The following is a 20,016-nucleotide window of genomic DNA, read 5'->3' as shown; positions in this document are numbered from 1 at the left end:
ACATAGAATGTTAATGGATTAAGCTCCACAAACAAAAAATATAGGCTTACAAATTGGATAAAAAACATGAGCCATCCATATTCTGTCTATAAGAGACTCACCTTAAACCCAAGGATGCAAAAAGACTGAAAGTGAAAGATATGTCATTCAAATAGAAGCCAAAGGAAAGCAGGAGTAGCTATACTGGTGTCAAGAAAAACAGACTTTAAATGCAAAAAAGTGATGAGAGATGCTGAAGGCTATTATATATTAAGAAAAGGGACAATCTGCCATGAGGGAGTAAGTCATAAATATTTATGCACCTAGCCAGGGGACCCAAAAATACCTGAGACTAACTCTGGAAAACTGGAAAGAGAACTAGGCATCTCACAATAATAGTTGGAGACTTCAACATGTCACTCACATCAATAGACAGATAAACTAGACAGAATATCAACAAGGAAACAGAGAACTTGAACAATGTGATAAACAAGCTGGACCTGACAGACATATACAGAACACTGCACCCCAAATCAACAGGTTATACATTCTCTCAAGTGCTTGTGGAAATTTCTCCAGGATAGACTACATGATGGGTCAAAAAATAGTTCTCAAAAAATTGAAAAAGATTGGAATTATACAAAATACATTCTCTGTTCATAATGGAATGAAGCTTGAAATCAATAATAAGTGGGAAAGGGGGAAATTCACATTAAACAACACAGTCCTGGGAAACGGACTTTGGCCCAGTGGTTAGGGCACCCGTCTACCACATGGGAGGTCCACGGTTCAAGCCCCGGGCCTCCTTGACCCGTGTGCAGCTGGTCCATGCGCAGTGCTGATGCGTGCAAGGAGTGCCGTGCCACACAGTGGTGTCCCCCGCGTAGGGGAGCCCCACGCGCAAGGAGTGCACCCATAAGAAGAGCCGCCCAGCGCAAAGGAGGGAGCAGCCTGCCGAGGAATGGCGCCGCCCACACTTCCCGTGCTGCTGACGACAACAGAAGCGGACAAAGAAACAAGACGCAGCAAAAAGACACAGAAAACAGACAACCGGGGGAGGGGAGGGGAATCAAATAAATAAAAATAAATCTTAAAAAAAAACAACAAAAACACAGTCCTAAACAATCAGTGGGTCAGAGAAAATATTGCAAGAGAAATTAGCAGATATCTCAAGAAAAATGAAAATGAGAACATAACTTATTAAAACTTATGGGATACAGTGACGAGGGAAATTTATGCCCTAAATGTCTGCATTACAAAAGAAGAAAGGGCTAAAGTCCAAGACCTAATTGAACAGCTGGAAGAACTAGGAAAATAATAACAAACCAATCCCAAAGCAAACAGAAAGAAATAAATAACAAAGATTAGGGCGTATATAAATGAAATTGAGAACAAAAAAATACAGAAAATCAACAAAACCATTATCTGGTTCTTTGAGAAGATCAATAAAATTGACAAACCTTTAGCTTGGCTAACAAAGAAAAAAAAAGAGAAAAGATACAAATACTTTTTTTCTTTAGTTTGAAATAAAAAAATGAACATGCAGATATTAAAAAGGATCATAAGAGGACATTATGAGAACCTGTGTGCCAACAAATTAAACAACAAAGATGAAATGGACAAATTCCTAGAAATGCACAATCTACAATGACTCTACAAGAAATACAGTAACTCAATAAACCAAACACAAGTAAAGAGATGAGTCATCAAAAATCTCCCAACGAAGTCCATGACTCAATTATTTATAGGTGAATTCTACCAAATACTTAAGAAGAATTAATACGAATCCTGTTTAAACTCCTAAAAAATTGAAAAGGAGGAAAAATTGCCCAACACATTTTATAATGCTAACATCACCTTAATAACAATGCCAGATAAAGATACTACCAGAAAAGAAAATTATAGACCAATCTAATGAACAGAGATCCAAAAATTCTCAATAAAATACTTGCAAATTGAGCCCAACAGCATATTAAAAAAGTATACACCATGATCAAGCATGTTTTATTCCTGGTATGAAATGATGGTTCAACATAAGAATCAATTAACATAATACACCAATTAACAAATTGAAGAAAAAACCCACATAATCTTCTTGATTGATGGAAAAAAGACATTTGAGAAAATCTATTGATCTATGCATCTGTCTTTATGTCAATACCATGCTGCTTTGAGCAATGTAGCTTTAAAATACACTTCAAGATCAGGAAACTTAAGCCCTCAGTCTTCACTTTTCCTTTTTAGAAAGTTTTTGGCTATTCAGGACCCCTTTCCCTTCCATATAAATTTGGTAATTGACTTTTCTATTTATATAAAGAAGGCTGTTGGAATTTTGATTGGGATTGCATTGAATCCTTAAAACAGTTTGGATAGAATTGGCATCTCCATGATATTTAGTCTTCTAGTCCATGAACATGGACTGTTCTTCCACTTGTTCAGGTCTTCTTTGATTTCTTTTACCGGTGTTTTTTTTAAATTTTAGTTTAGTTTTATTTATTCTCTCCGCCCCACTGTTTTTTGCACTTGCTGTCTGCTTTCTGTGTCCATTTGCTGGGTGTTCTTCTGTGTCTTCTTTTTATGCAGTATCAGGAACCAATTCTTGAACCTTCTGCAGTGGGAGAGAGGTGCTCAATCCCTTGTGCCACCTTGTCTCATAGAGGGAAAGTTTTCACCCTCTTCCTGTTCAGTATAATGTTGACCGTGACATTTTCATATTGAGAACATTCTATTCCTCTCTTTCAAAGTGTTTTTATCAGGAAAAAAAAAAGATAAGAGATGCAGCAGACCAGGGAGCACCTCTCTCCCACTGCAGAAGGTTCAAGAATTTGTTCCTGTTGCTGCATAAAAAGAAGACTGATGAAAGACCTAAACATAACAGCCAGGCCATAAAAGTCCCAGAACATAAGGTAGGGAAACATCTTCAAGTTCTTTTAGTAGGTGGGGGTCTCTTTAACCTTCCACTCAAAGCAAAAGCAGTGAAAGAAAAAAATAGATAAATGGGACCACCTCAAAATTAAACACTTCTGCTCTTCAAAGGACTTTGTGAAGAGGGTAGAAAAGCATCCTACATGATGGGAGAAAATATTTGGAGAACACATATCTGACAAAGGACAAATATCCATGATCTAAAAAGAAATCCTATAACTCAACAATAAAAAGACAAATGATCCAAATTAAAAAGTGGGAAAAATACCCAAACAGATATTTTTCTAAAGAAGAAATAAAAATGGCAAAAAAAAAAATACACATGAAAAAAATGGTTGACATCCCTGGCTATTAAGGGAATGCAAATTAAAACTACAATGAGAGAATCAGCAAGATGGTGGCAGAGTAAGGCACTCCTAGAGTCAGCTCCTGCTACAGGGCATCTAGCAAACACCCAGAGCTATCTGAGGCTAGCTGAAGCACCTGTTTTGGGGTATCAGGAAGCCAAAAGAGCATGCTGCAACATACTTGAAAGAATGGAAGGAGGAGACTGCCCATCTGTAGAGAAGATTCGTAAGTAGAGTGCTCCACACCATGGAGTCCAGTGCCCATCCTCTACTGGAGGCATAAGTGGCCTTGGGAGCTGTTCCATGGCTGGAATTGAAAGCTCCACTTCCCAAAAAAGGGGGAGGAAGAGGCAGTTGAGCACCAACTTCAGCTACTGATTAGTAAATTCAGTGGGTTAAAGTATAATCCTAAGAACTGCTAAAGTTTGAGTCTGTCAAAGTCAGAAAGAGTCCAGTAGCTGCCATCTTAAAACCATGCATGGCATGAAAGGAAGCTGGGAGGACTGAAAATCAGTGCTGGTGGGGACCGACTTCTTTCCATCCAGATCAGATTGCAGCTCTAGCCTAGTCCCTGGCACCACCTCCAGGAGGGTGGAAGCTGTGGGAACCTGTGCCAGCCTCTCTGGGAAATTACCAGCTGAGCCATGGAGGCCAGCAATTATCCTACTTTGGCAGGACAAGCTGCCCCTGTAGCTGTTCTGTGGCTGGAACTGAAAGCTCCCTTTCCCCAAAACGGGATGAGATGTTTGGCTACAGATTTTGGCTACTGATTAGCAGACTTGGCTGTTTAAAGTATAACCCTTGGAACAGCTGGGGTGTGAATCTGCCCAAGTCAGAAACAGGCTGGTAGCTGCCATTTTGACTCTCTCCCCAGCCTGAGGGGAAGCCCAGTTGACTGAAAATCACAGTGATAGTAGGAACCAGTTTCTTCCACCCAGATTGGCCTGCAGCCTTAGAGTAGGCCTCAGCCCCACCTCTGGCAGGGAGGAGGCTGGTGAACCCTGCACCAGCCTATCCAGGTAACTGCAGGTACTTTTGGCTAGCACACACTGAATAATCAGAAGTCTATTGGGACAACTGTCATCATCTGGACCTGTACTGGATAGATCGCTGCCCACACCTGCAGCTCAATCCTTGCCACAGACAGGGGAGAAAGGGACATGAAGCTTCATCAGTATCTCTGGGTAACTGAAGTCTATGCCTGCATGACTTGGATTATTCCACACAGCTGTGTCTCTATCCCTACCCCTGGCAAAGGAGGAAGTTGGGAGAAGTTCATTGGTCCCTGGAGCAATGAAGGCAGCTTGAACCTCCACAGCTTATAGCATCAACTACATCCTTGGCTCCTACTGCACAACCAGCAAGGGAGAAAGGGCAAGAAAGCTCTAAACTAAAAAGAGAACTGCACCCAGAATAAATACTCTAGTAAGCCAGATGTCAAGACACCAAAAAAAAATTATAGTCCACACCAAGAAACAGGAAGCTATGGCCCAGTTAAAGAAACAATATAAGCCTCCAGATGACATAAAGGAGTTGAGACAACTAATCATAGATGTTCAAACAAATCTCTTTAATAAATTCAATTGGATGGCGAGAGACTAAGGATATTGAGAACATGCTGTATGAGCACTGAGAAGAATTTGAAAGCATACTTAGAAAAATAGCAGATCTTATGGGAATTAGAGGTGCAATAAATGAAATTTAAAAAATATTGGAATCATATAATAGCAGATCTGAGGAAGCAGAATAAAGGATGGGTGAGCTTGAAGAAATGGCCTCTGAAAGTGAAAGTACAAAAGAACAGATGAAGAAAAAATGGAAAAAATTGAACTAGGTTTCAGGGAACTACGTGATAGCAAAATTCATGCAAACATTCATGTCATGGGTATCCCGGAAGGGGAAGAGAAGTGAAAAGGGGCAGAAGAAATATTTGAAGAAATAATGGTAGAAAATTTCCCAACCTTATTGAAGGACACAGATATCGATGTCCAAGAAGAACAACATACTCCCATTTGAAAAAATCCAAATAGACCAACTCCAAGACACATAATCATCAGAATGTCAAATGCCAAAGACAAAGAAAGAATTCTGAGAACAGCAAGAGAAAAGCAATGCATAACATATAAGGAATACCTCAAAAAATTAAATGCTGATTTTTCACAAGAAATCGTAGTGTCCAGAAGACAGTGGTATGATATATTTAAGACAACATAAGAAGAAAACCTCCAGCCAAGAATCTTATATCCAGCAAGACTGTTTATCAAAAATGAGGGCATTTTAGAATATTTATAGATAAACAGAAACTGAGAGAATTTCTAAGCAACAGACCAGATTTTTAGGAAATACAAAAGGGTGTGCTAGAATCTGAAAGGAAAAGACAAGGGAGAGAGGCCTGGAAGAGAGTCTAGAAATGAAGATCATATCAATTAAAGTAACCAAAACTGTCGAAAGAGTGGTGGAAATAAAATGACAGATAAAGCACAAATAGTCAATAATAATTAAGAAATGATGCACTGCACTTGTATTCAGAAAACTGCAACTCAATGTTAAAAGAAATCAAAAAAAGAATTGGAAGACCATTTCATGCTCATGGGTTGGAAGACTAAATATCATTAAGACATCAGTTCTACTCAAATTGATACACAGGTTCAATGAAATCCCAATGAAAATTCCACCAACTTTTTGAAAAAAATTGAAAACATGATTATCAAATTTATTTGGAAGGTTAGGGGTTCTGAATAGCCAGAAACATCATAAAAAGGAAAAGCAAACCCTCATCTCCAGACTTTAAATCATATTACCTACCTATAGTGGTAAAAACAGCATGGTACTAGCATAAAGACAGACACATAGACCAATGGAACCAAACTGATTGTTCAGAAACAGACCCTCAAATGTATGGTCAAGTGATTTTTTTTACTAGACTGTCAAACCCACATTGCTCAGGCAGAACAGTCCATTCAACAAGTGGTTCTGAAAGAATTGGATATCCATAGCTGAAAGATGGAAAGAGGACCACTATCTCACACCTTATCCTAAAATTAACTCAAAATGGATAAAAAACCTAAAGATAAAAGCAAGAACCATAAAACTTCTAGAAGAAATTGTGGGAAAATATCCTCAAGACCTGGTGGTAGGTGGTAGATTCCTAATGGAGATAAGAGAACTGAGATGGGCTACTGATGTTTAATGTATGTAGAAGCTTTCATTAGCTTTACTGTAAAAGTGTGGAAATGTATAGAGTGGATGGTAAGAAATAGTGAGCAACAGCTAGTTTATAAATGGGTATGTGTCTGAAAATGGTAGTCTAGGTATGTAAATGCCAACTGACAGAATGCTAGAGAGTAATCTAGGAACTGAATAGCACAGTAAACCAAGAGGTGGGTGAGGATTGTGGTTGATGGCACAGATGCAAGAGTGCCATTTTTGAGCTAGAGAAAATGTTCAACGTTGGGACTGGCATAGAATAGACATTCCCATTTCAGAAGAGGAAAATTGGAAGGAAAAAAATGTGTCAGTCTGAAGCAAGTCTGAAACCCAGTAGGGAAAACTCTTTAGATTCCCAAGTCTGAAAGTCATCTGTGAACTTTTTTTGTTTGTTTTCCTGGTCTGTTGGAGTGGCAGCACATCCTTACCAAGTGCTGGGTCAGTGTTCTCCCCGAACACAGAGGCATAGTTCCTATACTGTCGGAATACTGAGGTGACTGCCCGACTGTCCCTAAACAATGGTGCAGAAGGCCCACCTTCTCCAAATGCTTTTGTGTAAGCTCCACCCTATACTAAGGCAGGGGTGGGATCCCCTCTCTTTCGGTCCAACGTGAGCTCTTTGTTCATAGCTCTGCTTCCATAGTTCTATGCTTGAAGTCATTTTTCTTTCATTTTATCTCATCTTTGTTCCTTTCAGTCCAGGCTGGCAGTGCTTTTGCTGATACAAAATTCTCAGAAACCTTGTCAATTTTGCATGTAGTAGGTTCTGAGCCATCAGGCACAATGATTTTCCACAGACCTTTCCTAGGTAATTGAATTTTCAATTTTGATTTCCTCTGAGATGGTTACTGGCCCCATGAGTCATATGCCAAATCTCCTTAGCAAATAACTATTCAGCAAAATCCTTGTATGGAATACCATTGTTTGGGGCTCACCTTCAAGCTCAGGAAGTATGATGATAATAACTGCTTCTGGCCCTAGTCCTGGCTCTCTGAATATGCTGAGAATTTTCCTAATCATCAAATGCTGGTTCCTTTGTTTTGGCAGTTCAGTCCTCAGTTTAACCACTTCCTCTCTCACTTTCCTATAAGCAACAAGAAGAAACCAGGCTGCAAAATTTACACTTAGCCTGGAAATATCCTCAAGTGAATATTCAAGATCATCAAACTTGAAAGTTCTGCCTTCCATCTGAAATTCCATCAGAACAGAATTTCACCAAGTTCTCTGCTACTTTATAACAAGGATTGATTTTCCTCCAGATTTCAATAATACATTCATCATTTCCTCTCAAGCCTTCAAGAGAAGCACCTTTAATCTCCATATTTCAACCAACGTTCTTTTCATGATGATATATATATTCTCTAAGACAATAGAAACTACAGCTGTCATGTATTTCTGAGCCCTCATCAGAAATGGCTAAAATCAGGTCTCTATTGACAATCTCTTCAAAGCAATCTAGTCTTTTTCTATCAAGCACCTCAAAATTATTCCACTCTCTACTAATTACCCAATTTCAAAGCCGCTTCCACATTTTTAGGTATTTGTATAACAGCACCCCACTTTCTGGCACTAAAATGGCCTTGTTTTCCCAGTAACTGCCGTGAAAATTACCACACAATGAATTGGCTTAACAACAGGAATTACTGGCTCATGATTTGGGAGGGTAGAAGCACAAAACTGAGGCATCAGCAAAGCCATGCTCTCTCCCAGGGTTAGTAGTATTCTGTTGATGATGGTCCTCCATCACATAGCATGTTCTTGGTTCTCCTTCTATGGCTTTCTCTGCCTTCTACTTCACTTTATAAATTTCCAGTAATGTGGATTAAGACCTACTCTGATAAAATTTGGCAACACCTAACTGGGATCTTAGAAAACCCTATTCACAAATTAATCCATACTTTAATTGAGATACATCTTCAAAATGTCCTATTTACAAATGGGTTCACACCCAAAGGAATGAAGATTAAGATTAAGAACCTGTTTTTTGTTTGGGTATATGATTCAATCTATCACAGTTGGCTTGGGGCGTCATAATTTGTCTCTGCTTCTGTCTTCACATGGCCTCTCACTGCATCTGTGTCTTCCTCTTTTCTATCTCTTATAAGGAATTTAGTCATTGGACTTAGTCACTCTCTTCAATAGTGTCATTTCAAGATCCATATTCAACGTATATCTACAATGACCTTTATTCCAAATAAGGTCACATGTTGAGGTACTGGGAGTTAAGACTTGGACGTATTTTTGAGGGAGACACAATTCAACACATTACAGGCATGTTCTCAATTAGTTTCTTACTCTAACCTTTTTCACAGTAGTATTGTCAGGGTAGAGATGATGGAAAAGCTCAGACTTACCTCATTATTGATCTTTTTCTTCAAGTCAGAACCATTTTTTGAGTGTTCTACTGAAAAATCAGGATTGTATTCAATACTGGGTATCTGGAAGGAAGCCTGATAATAGTGAATCTTCTGATCTGGAAAGGAGAACAAAAATGAGCAGTTTCTGTTCAATCATTTTGGGTTGTATAACTAGAAGAGGAGATGGCCTAGAAAAAGTCACATGATTGGTGAACTCCTGGGAATTAAACATTCAATAGCTGCTGGCCAATACCTCCTTTTAACCATTTTTTAAGATCACACATTCTCACCATTCTCACAGTCACCAAGGTTATCACCTGTTAGTAATAACTGATAAATTTAATCTGCTAATTAAATAATGATAAAATGCAACATTCTCATTAAGTTGACTTTAAATTTAGAATTTCTACTAAAACAAATTTTACTCTTAGTCTCTTAAATATTATTAATCCACAAAATGCCATAGGGTATGAATCTATTGATTCATATTAGGTGTTGTGTTGCTTAAGAAGAAACATCATAGCGAACTAAGAAAAGTTTAATACTAGATGTAATTTATATGTATAAAGGATTATCATTTTCCAAATGCATACAACTTTATTCAAATGAAAATCACATTCTGAAATACTCGAAAGTACCAAGGTTTTGAAATAAATTGAATGGTCTTCAAAATTTCAAAACAATACAAGGAGATAGATACTTACCATATGCCAAAAAGTAAACAAGGAGACTGATGATTATTACCAGAATCAACACAACAGCCACAATTATAAGGACAATCATCCATGGTTCTAATGAACTTTTTCTTCTATCCAATATTGCTGGCCTTTTGAAAGAGAGTTTTATATTAAAAACAAACAGGACTTTAATACCAGGCTCTCAGTTTTGGAATTTTTTAAAAATTCATGGTTAGTGTATATTACATTTGGTAACATTTGAATGCATTTTTCTATAAGAAATTAGAAAAAGTGCTACCAATAAAACTGTAATTAACATTTGACTTTATATTTTGATTAGAAATTCAGCATTATGCTATATTTGACTACTCAATATAATGTTTCATAAACTTCCTAAGCCATTAGAACAGACCAGAGGTACTTAACAAGGGGTCTGAGAGCTTGAATTGAAATTTAAAAAACCATTATTCTGTGGGGATGTGTTGGTGTGGGTGTGATATATTAATTAAATAATACACAGTATAGTGTGGACTTAGTAAGGGGTCCGTGGTTTTCACCTGACTGGCAAAGAGGTCCATGGAACAAAAAACCCTTGGACTAGACGTTCTGAAGTACTTTTTTTCTTTGTGAATCAATTAATACCATATATATGATTCATGTGCTTCAAATCACAATGAGCTTCAGAAAGTGAGGGGAGCTGGGTCACTCCTCTTATTCTAAGGTGACTATACAGAGTCTCAGAATAATCCAAAGTTGGATATTGGGTGAGTGAGAACTAGGAGTTGCTGCTTAGGTTCTTTTCATACCTCCATACTTTAACTTATAATTCACATTTATAGGGCAAGTAATCTGTAATGCACATGAAGGGCATCTAAAATTGGGCAGACAGAAGATAAGGAAATAGAAGAAAGACAATTATAAAAGAGTGATTAGCAAAACGAAGAAGTTATTATATATAGAACAAACAAATAAACAGTGATAACTCAGGATTTTGGTTCCAGAATCTCTGTGGCATGAGAATCACTGGTCGTATATAATGCGTATCTATTTAATAGTGTTATATGCTTAAAATCTGTGATTTTTATAAATGATATTGTTTAGGATTAGGCTATATTTATTTGAGTAAAATAGAGAGTCAATTTAAAGAAAAATATTAAGACAGTAATAGTATCAGTGATATGCAAATATGGCCAAAAACATGGGAAATCCTTGTGTAGACAGGGAAATGTAACAAAACTCTGCCCCTATCCTAATGTCAGGGCTCACAGTCTAAAAAACATATCTGACCAATTATTGAGCTGAGACCACCTAGGATGAGACATGATGGGTTGTTCAGAGAGATATAATCTGGGGAAAAAAACTTGTCAGTAATATGGTTCTGAGCATATAAAATGGAGATGGGTCAGTTTCTGGTTATTCTGTTAAAATTACACATGGAAAAGAGGGAGAATGAATCACTGTACCTGGAATTGGTGGCTGATCGTAATAAAGTGGATAGTATGTCCTAGCTAAATATTGAACGTGTCAGTTTAGGCTTACCTTCTGGGAATCAGTGATCTGAAAGGATTGGGGATGTACCTGGTATGACTGGTATCTAGGCAAATGAGAACCTAGAGGTAATTTCCCCACCCCAGAAGAAGTGATCTGAGCTCTGGTTTAAATATCTCAGGTATCCCTAATTCTGAGTTCTGGGTTTCTGGGAGGAGCTAAAGTTATTCTGACCTCCTATTCTTTGGTTGGTGGCAAAATAAGAGCATTACAATCTGCAAACCTCTGAAGTGATTTCAGAAGAGGTAGGATAGTTCTGGGGCACAGGCAAGAGGTGATGAAAGTTTCCATCACTCTGATTAATAGAAGACCATAGACAATCATGAACTTATTCAGTTGGCATATACGGAGTTTCTTCTGAGTGTCAGTCAAACACTAATCTCTGGAGTTTCAAAAATAAATAAGAGGCTGTGGGACCCTGGCTGGCTAGCTATGTCTGGATATTGCCATTGCCACCCAGCCTTCAGCAACCATCACCCTGATCAATCAGCGGCCATCAACATCGAGGCAAGACCCTCCAGCAGCAAAAAGATTACGACTTGATGAAGACTCAGATGATGGTCAGCATTTTCAGCAAAAAAGTATTTTTAAATTAAGGTTGAGGTGAAAAAGTTAGGCTTTGAAATCTTCATGGGGGACTACATCCTTTCAATCCTGAATCTCATGTAATGTTTTCATTGACTTATTAATGTATTAAAAATGTTTTAAGAAAAAATAAAATAAATAAATAGAATAAAATAAATAAATAAGACATAGTCTCAGTCTCTTATCTTCAACAATGTGTGATCTAGATGACTATGATACAAGTGATAAATGTTATGATGTAATTATGCCCAATATGCTATGAGAGATGAGTGGGTGCAAATGCTTTTGTCTTAGAGAAAGTGTCCTTTGAACTGGATCTTGAAGTCTGAGAAGGAGAAATTGGCAAGGGTCACATATTGTCCAAGCAGAGGGAATAGCATAAGCAAAGATAAGGAAATATGTGAACCTGGGACATTTTGAGGAAGAGCATGTAAATGAAGGTAGAAGTAAACTTAACTAATGCATTTATTCATTAGTTAATCCAGCATATATTTATTGAGCATCACTGTGTGTAAAAAGTGGAGAATATAAAGATGAATTGTCCTCTCAAGTAGCTCACTTTTATAAAGAAGGAGTGCAGTGTACACAAATTGTTATGAAAGTTACTGAACAAATTCTCAGAGACTTTTGGGGAAATATGAATGATTTCTCTTTGGAACAGATAATGGCTGAAAAATAATGATTTTTTTTTTTAAAGCTTGAAAAGACTTGACCCATCTCATTGCCTTCCCCTCATAGTCAGATATAGAAAATAATTCAGAAAGAGGGAGCTTAGTTTGTAACAAAATTCTTGTCTTCAAAAGGATGTGGTTACATGTTGACTTGCTTCAAAAGGATGTGGTTACATGTTGACTTGCTCCACTTCTAATACCTCAAACATCACTCTGACTGAATTACAGTCTTAGGTATGTGTCACAAGTGAGAAATTGTTCCTGCTTAATTCCTTAACCATGTAGACATGCCCTAAAATATTCCTAGATTTTTTAAGAAATAAAATATTTTCTTCCTAATTTCGTTTAGCACTAATCTAATTTTAACTTAAACCTTGACTAATTTCAATTGCTAATTTCATTGGTATCTTGGTGGAAGATTGTCCCACATGAGTACTTGGTATACATTTGTCAGTGGTTACTTCCTGGCACTGCTATAACAAACTACCACAAACTGGGTGGCTTAAAACAACAGAAACTTATTCCTCACAGTTCTGGAGGTTAGAAGTCTGAAATCATGGTTTTGGCAGGGCCATGTTCCCTCTGAAGACTAGAGGGAAGGCTCTCTCCGTGCCTCTTCCTAACTACAGCTTACAATATTTGGCATTCCTTGGCTAGTGGCTGCATCAATCCACTCTCTGCCTCTCTCTTTACACAGCCTTCTTCTCTGTGAGCTCCCTCTCCTTATAGGGATACCAGGCATTGGATTTACAGACCACCCTAATCCATCATGACCTCATGTTAATTTGATTACATTTGTAAGGACCCTATTCCCCAAATAAGGTCTCATTCATAGGTACCAGGGATTAGAACTTGAACATACTTCTTGGTGGGACATGATTCAACCCACTCCATTGATTAAGTGAAAGAATGTGTCATAAGATTACAGAGCCCCAAGCCATTTGCAATACAAAAACTACTTTTGGGGAGTGGATGTGGCTTAAGTGGCTGAGTGCCTCCTGCTTCCCACATGGGAGGTCCTGGGTTCTTCCCTCCCTCCCCCGTGCCTCCTAAAAAAACGAAAAAATAAGCAAAGAAAAAAACAAAGCAGGGGAATGGGTGTGGTTCAATGACTGAGTACTGACTTCCTACATAGGAGGTCCCAGGTTCAACCCCCAGGCCAGGCATCTAAAAAACAAAACAAAACAAAAAACATCTACATTTAACAGAGGTTTTACTAGGGATGAATCATTTCATCCATGGCAGGAGGAGAAATGAGATAAAACATTCATTTGGAATCAAAACACAATTACAAATCTTGTACTTAAAAATCCCTTCTTGCCTTCTCCTTCCTCTTAATGCTTCTAGTACAAAGACTTTAACTTTGGTCAGACTCTCCCAGTGAGTAAAATGGAATAAATACCATCAGCTGACTGTGAAGATGAAGGAGGCAATATTGGAGACTTGAGAAGATGTTAAATAGAGAGAATGACTAAATTAGTATGATGACCAAGAAGCACTGAGGGCCTACTTGAGGGTAGTTGTTCTGAATTTCAAATGAGATGCATTAGCATTTTTTCCTAGCCATGTTACATTAGCCATTTTCCCCAGGCATGTTACAAAAAGTAGATAGAAAGTTACGTTTAACCAGGTTTGAAGTTTTGGTATACCATTATTTTAGAGTGAGAGAGTGTTTTAGGACTGAGGGTCCACATCAGGGAATGAGTGTGACAAGGGGTTGTGGAGTTTAAGGTAGGTAAGGAGGGCAGTGAGGACATATGGATACAAGAAAAAGGTGGTAGGATCAGTGAACTGTAGGTCCCAGTGAGACTGACGTCAGGTTACTAAGGCAATGCATTGAAAAGATGGTAGTTGAAGAGCTGGATGATTAAAACTGAGTTTATGAAGAAATTGCAGTTATTGGTAATGTTAAGGAATATGGCATGAGTATGGAGCGAGCAATTGAAGTAAGGAGAAGGACAAGGTCATTGGAATGAAGAGCCAGAAGAGAAGATAGAAAGTGACCAACACAATAAAACAGGTAAGAATGAAACAGTATAGGAGGTCACAAGATACCTACTAAATGGTGGAATTGTTGTGAAAGGAATTCGGAAGGAAAATAAATTTGAGTAGCTCATTGAAAGATTCCAAGAAATGGAAATACTGGCAGCTAGGAAAAGGGAAGTTAGAAATACAGCAGTAGGGAGTGCATTTTAGATAAAGGAGATCTTGTTATCAAAATACAGGAGTGAGTGAGCAGATGTAGCTCAATTGGTTGAGTGGCTGCTTCTCGTGTATGAGGTCAATACCCAGTGCCTCCTGAAAAAACCAAACCTAACCAAAATAAAACCAAAAAACACAGGGGTGGGTAAATGTAAGGGACAAAATCGCACTTATTAAGGATAATACTACACATCAGGAAGTCAAAGCAAGTTTAGTCATCAAATGAAAGTCCCTTCTTTTAAAAATGTAAATAATATCATAGCCCTCCAATGTTTGAAATAGAATCCAGTGGATTCCTATAACACTTAGAATTAACCTTGCCATGGACTCCAGGGTCCACATGAGATGGCCCTTTCCTTCTTATTTGGTTGAATCTTCTCCACTCTTCCAGGGCTTGATAGGATCCAGACACAAAGACCTCCTCTCTTCTTGGAATTCAACAAGTTCACTCCTGTTTCAGCTCTCCATATTTGCTTCCATCTACTTGCTCTTTCCCCAGATCTTCCTGCAGCAGTTTCTGCATAAATGCCTTCTCAGCTCAAATGCCATCTCTTCAGTGATGATTCACTTGCCACCTACCTTCTGTCACTCTCTATTAGAGGATACGTTTAAATTACTCTATTTGAAATCTATTCTTTGTTTATTTTCTGTCTGCCACCATTAGCCTGTGAACTCCATAACAGCAGGGACCTTGTCTGTCCTCTTCACCAGTTTTTCCAGCAACAAAACCCACTTTTAGTACATAATGAGATCTCTATAAATATTTTTGAACAAATGAATGGATAGCAAGTGCTCAGTCAATGTTAACTCAGTATCAGACTTGATTAAAGAAGTGGTTGTGGTTGTGATGGACCCTGATGAACAAAATAAGGTGGTTTGAAAAATGTAAACAGTTGAAAATTGCTCTGACCAAGGCAGTCAAGCCACTGCATTAAAACTGTGATCCCTTGAGAGATGCCTGTGGTAACCAAGGGTTCTCTGTGCTGATAGCTCTCTTTTTGCTACTTCCCTATTACTCACTCTCCCATTTTAATGATAAAATACCTACCAGAGGCTAAGTCTATTTCATGACATTTGTGTATATCTGATAAACTGTCTTGATTGTCTGGGGTTCTCTCTGTCTGCATTTGATAAATTTGCACAGTGTAATCAGAGCCTCATGAAGGTTCTTTTAAAGTCTTATGAAAAGCTAGGGAGTAGTTCTTTACTGAAATTTGCACCACCTTATTCCAAACAGGTTTGGCAGAAAACAGGGTGAGGTGTAAGGGTGTAAGGTTGTAAGGGTGAAGCACAGGTCACCCTAACAATAATGATAATGATAGTAATTATTACTTTTAATTTATACAGCTCTTCATAGTATATAAAGTCTTTAACATACTCTGTAACACTTGATCTACTAACTATCAATTTCAGGTTCATTCTATAAGTATTATCAAGCCCATTTTCCAGTTGAGAGTACTGAGGCTAAAGGGATTTGTCCAACATCAGAAAAGTAGTAATTAGTTGAGTCCACCTAATTCTCTGTATATGACTTAGGAACATTTTCCCTATACAACAGAGATTTGAATCCAAAATTACCACTGTAAAAATTAATGGGAAATGTCAGAAAAATAGAAGCTTGAGAGCTGAGCATAATTGTATTAAGAAATACTTATATTATTTGCAGTCGAGATTCAGGGGATCAAGACTTAAAGGAATAATACATGGCAGTAACTGAAAGCTCCTAGGACTAAGTGGAGCAGCCATGACAACCAGGCCCTCACAGTGTAGCTGCCCAGCAGACCATGTGGAAGAGGCAGGCCTGGGTCACATGAGGTATGTATCAAGATAGTGAGGTCATTGACTTCCTGCGCTGTGACTTTCAGGACATGCCAAAAGAGGTGGAGACCAGGGAATGATGATTCCTGATAGAAAGGTCTAAAACCCTAGGATGAAGAGAGTTAATTGCATTACCAGTAGGTGTGCAACCAACAAACCATTCTGTTGGGTCTCTTCTCAGGTACCCAGGTAGGAAACAAGTCAAAAAAAGTGGAATAGAACCTGGAAATTTACCTGGTCATTTATTCCACAGCTGCCTCTGGCATAAGTGGCATGCCCAAATCCTATTTTAATATCCTTAATTCTCTTCTCCAAAGCACCTACTTTATGTCCAATAGCAATGAAATCCACTTCCATTTGTAATTCTTCATGGATTTCAAGGTGTTTATCTCGGGTAACAGTACAGAGATAGAAACAGTTTCGCAAATGTTATTAGCTGGGGAAGTGGACTTGGCCCAGTGGTGAGGGCGTCTGTCTACCACATGGGAAGTCCACGATTCAAACCCCGGACCTCCTTGACCCGTGTGGAGCTGGCCCATGCCTAGTGCTGATGTGCACAAGGAGTGCCCTGCCACGCAGGGGTGTCCCCCGTGTAGGGGAGCCCCACGCGCAAGGAGTGCGCCCTGTGAGGAGAGCCACCCAGCGCGAAAGAAAGTGCAGCCTGCCCAGGAATGGTGCTGCACACACGGAGAGCTGACCCAACAAGATGACGCAACAAAAAGAAACACAGATTCCCATGCTGCTGACAACAACAGAAGCGGACAAAGAAGAACACACAGCAATAGACACAGAGAACAGACAACTGGGATGGGTGGGTGGGGGGGAAGGAGATAAATATATAAATAAATCTTTTTAAAAATTAAAAAACAAAAAACAAATGTTATTAGCTGGATGAGTCATGATTCAAAGCTAGGTGCTCTGATCCCAAACACAGTGCTTTTTCTGTGCTGTTTGCTCTAAGCTGCTATTTATTTTGTAATGGGTGTATTTCAGCATTCTGAATTTCAATTTATTAGTTTTTTGAACAATAGAGAATTTTTGGAGAGTACATGAGTATTGTGCCAGAGAGTTGATATTTGAACTTGAATTGCTAGGATTATAGAGGATTCTGTTTGAATTCACTGGGAAGACTTGGTAAATTCAGGTAGTCACTATCAAATGATAAGAAAAGCACTAATTGTGGTAATTTTGCAAAAACAATGAAACTAAAAAATTAAAACTTTCATAGCATTTCCCCCTAACCTGTGATATATTTATATGTCTCCTGAAGCATTTAAGAACCCCCACATAACAAACTTATAAAATCAGCATTTGTGTTAAAAAGAAGGTTTTGTAATTTGGTTTTCTTTCTTTTTTTCTTTTTCTTTTTTTTTTTTTTTGAGGATGTTAGCCTGTTCAAACAAAACCAAAACCAAAACATAAAGCAAAACACCTGTTACATCGAGTGAGGGAAGGGTACCTTGCTTTTCTGGTCTGGTAATCACCAACTTCTCTAGTTATAAAAAAAATGTATTCATCTTTCAGCTTTAACTCAAGTACTTATTTGAAGTTTTCATTTTCTATGTCATAGAATTAATTGCTCTTTTAAAAAATTGCTACAATGTAGTGTTTTCTAAATTACACTAGTAATAATCACAAATTTTGCCATATTCACCAACAACTATACTACTAATTTCCCTAGATTTTAAGGAAATGAACTCATTTTTAATATAGCCAGATGCTAAGCATAACAGTTGTATTTTTTCTAATATTTATTAAAATAAATTATAATTTAATGGTAATCATCTGTCCTTGTCCTATCCCCAAATAATCTTATATATAACCAGAAGTTTGGGTACTGCTAAAGTGCATTAATTATACCAGCACTTAGGAATTTTTCAATTCTGAATTGTATTATGGTTTGTTTCTCATTGCACGTTATCTCCCTATCCCTCACTCCCTTTACCAGAGACTATGTTTATAGTTTTTCTTTCCTTCCACATGTGCTTAGTTACAATTCTTGTATATGATAATGACTAAAAACACTTTTGTTGTTATGAAATGAAATAATATTGGACTCATCTTACTGAGATTTCTTGTTGGCATAAGAAATGTTCTCAGTATGCACCCACTGTTACCACCATGTATGAGCCTAGAATTCTGTCTGACCCATTTATCAAACCTGAGGGTCAAAGATTGCATTTTAACCAAGTAAAATGTCAAATCGTGGAATATTTATAATGATTCTCTTCATAGATGGCCAATACACTGAGAAAAAAATAGCCTGTGCCCTGAATTGTGAAATAAGAAAATGTAATTTGCATAAGAGTTTAAATGTGGATGGATAGTAATTTTAGACTATAAACTACTCCTTTATAAATCTATAAAATAAAACAGTAATTGTACACTACTTACTACTTCGGGGACATTTAATGTATTCTACTATGTTGACAATTTTCAGAAAATTAAAAATCATTGAATGCTACCAATTAAATGCCATGCATGGAGGAGAAAACATTTTAAATCTGCCTTATTTGTATAACTTCCATATTTTCCACTGTTTTACTTTATTTAATCCCTTGGCTTATAACCTTCTTGGAGTTAAAAGATTAGATAAATCAATTCCTCATAATCTTGGCTTATATTCATTCATTGCCATTGTATTTGTGAATGAGAAATCTGCTTCCTAAAAATGATGTATAGAAATAGAAATCATCAAGGGAAACACTAAATAATTTTACTACTTAAAAAAATAAGGAAACAAACTAATGATAACCATCAAATTCATGAATAAAATGAAAGTCAAATGGCAAATTGGAAATTATATGTTACAAACATGAAAAAGGGTAGGTCAATATGGCAGTATGTCTAAAAAGTCATGAAGTATGTATTCCTTTTAACGTAGCAGCTTTACTTTATCATTTTAAAAGGATTACTGAAGTCTGCTGGGGAAATCAAGGACAAATTCAGAGGCCCTCTCCTAGCCTTCACCTACTTCCCTCATTTTCCCTTCTTGCTTATTTGTGTGCAAATAACTACCCAGAAATGAAAAGACCTGACCATACCTTGATCCTGAAACAGAGGACAAGCAGCCCCAGGTGCTTGCCAGAGTGGGAGCTCTGCATAAAGGTCACTTGATCATGCTTTATGTTCAATGCCAGTGCTCCCTCCCCCTGGGCTGTACAAAAACCCAGCACTTGAATAGCATAGGGTCCCTAATCTCTGATGTGAAGTGGGAGTGTGGAGCTGACCCGAACAGTTGGCCCCACAGGGACACTGGCCTAGGACCTTTTCCTCTGCTCTTTCCCCCATTTTACTGTGTAAGTAATAAAGTTGCCATTTGTTGATAATCGCTGTTGTTTCTGAGTCTGTGTTCTCATGATAAATTATATAGCAACTTGCTCCAAAAGGTCATACTAATGGCAGGTACTGCTAGTCCCTGATATTATGGCAGTGAACAAGCCAGGCAAAGTGAAAGTACCAAATTCATCATTGTATTTTTGACAAGTGGAATATGGTAGATGCTCAAGAGTTCGTTTTGATTGTAAAAATTAGGATGAGAGGAGGACCCAGAAAAGAATCCTCAAGAATACAAAATTTAAGATGTGGGCAAAAAAGGAGGAGCCTTGGAGACCAAAGAAGATAAGGAGGAATAATGTGAAATAAGCATGATATGATAGCAAACGATAGAGATTATTCAAGGAGGGATTAATCCACAGTG

At 37.9% G+C, this 20,016-nt stretch overlaps 1 protein-coding gene across 1 annotated transcript in view; it reads right to left on the bottom strand.

The window, feature by feature from the left end:
* Positions 1 to 20,016, bottom strand: part of LOC101441951 (transmembrane protease serine 11G-like) — a 71,976-nt gene that overhangs the window by 40,849 nt on the left and 11,111 nt on the right. The window contains exons 2-4 of the mRNA XM_058303712.2: positions 16,551 to 16,705; positions 13,421 to 13,463; positions 8,813 to 8,931 (exon numbers count right to left, since the gene is read on the bottom strand). Of these exons, the coding sequence (XP_058159695.2) occupies positions 8,813 to 8,931; positions 13,421 to 13,463; positions 16,551 to 16,705 (317 nt within the window). The remainder of the gene's footprint in view (positions 1 to 8,812; positions 8,932 to 13,420; positions 13,464 to 16,550; positions 16,706 to 20,016) is intronic.

This window comes from Dasypus novemcinctus, chromosome 1 (genome assembly GCF_030445035.2).
Source record: "Dasypus novemcinctus isolate mDasNov1 chromosome 1, mDasNov1.1.hap2, whole genome shotgun sequence".
Classification (NCBI taxonomy): domain Eukaryota; kingdom Metazoa; phylum Chordata; class Mammalia; order Cingulata; family Dasypodidae; genus Dasypus; species Dasypus novemcinctus.
The sequence above is the reverse complement of the archived record's forward strand: the minus strand, read 5'-3'. Positions and strand labels throughout refer to the sequence as shown.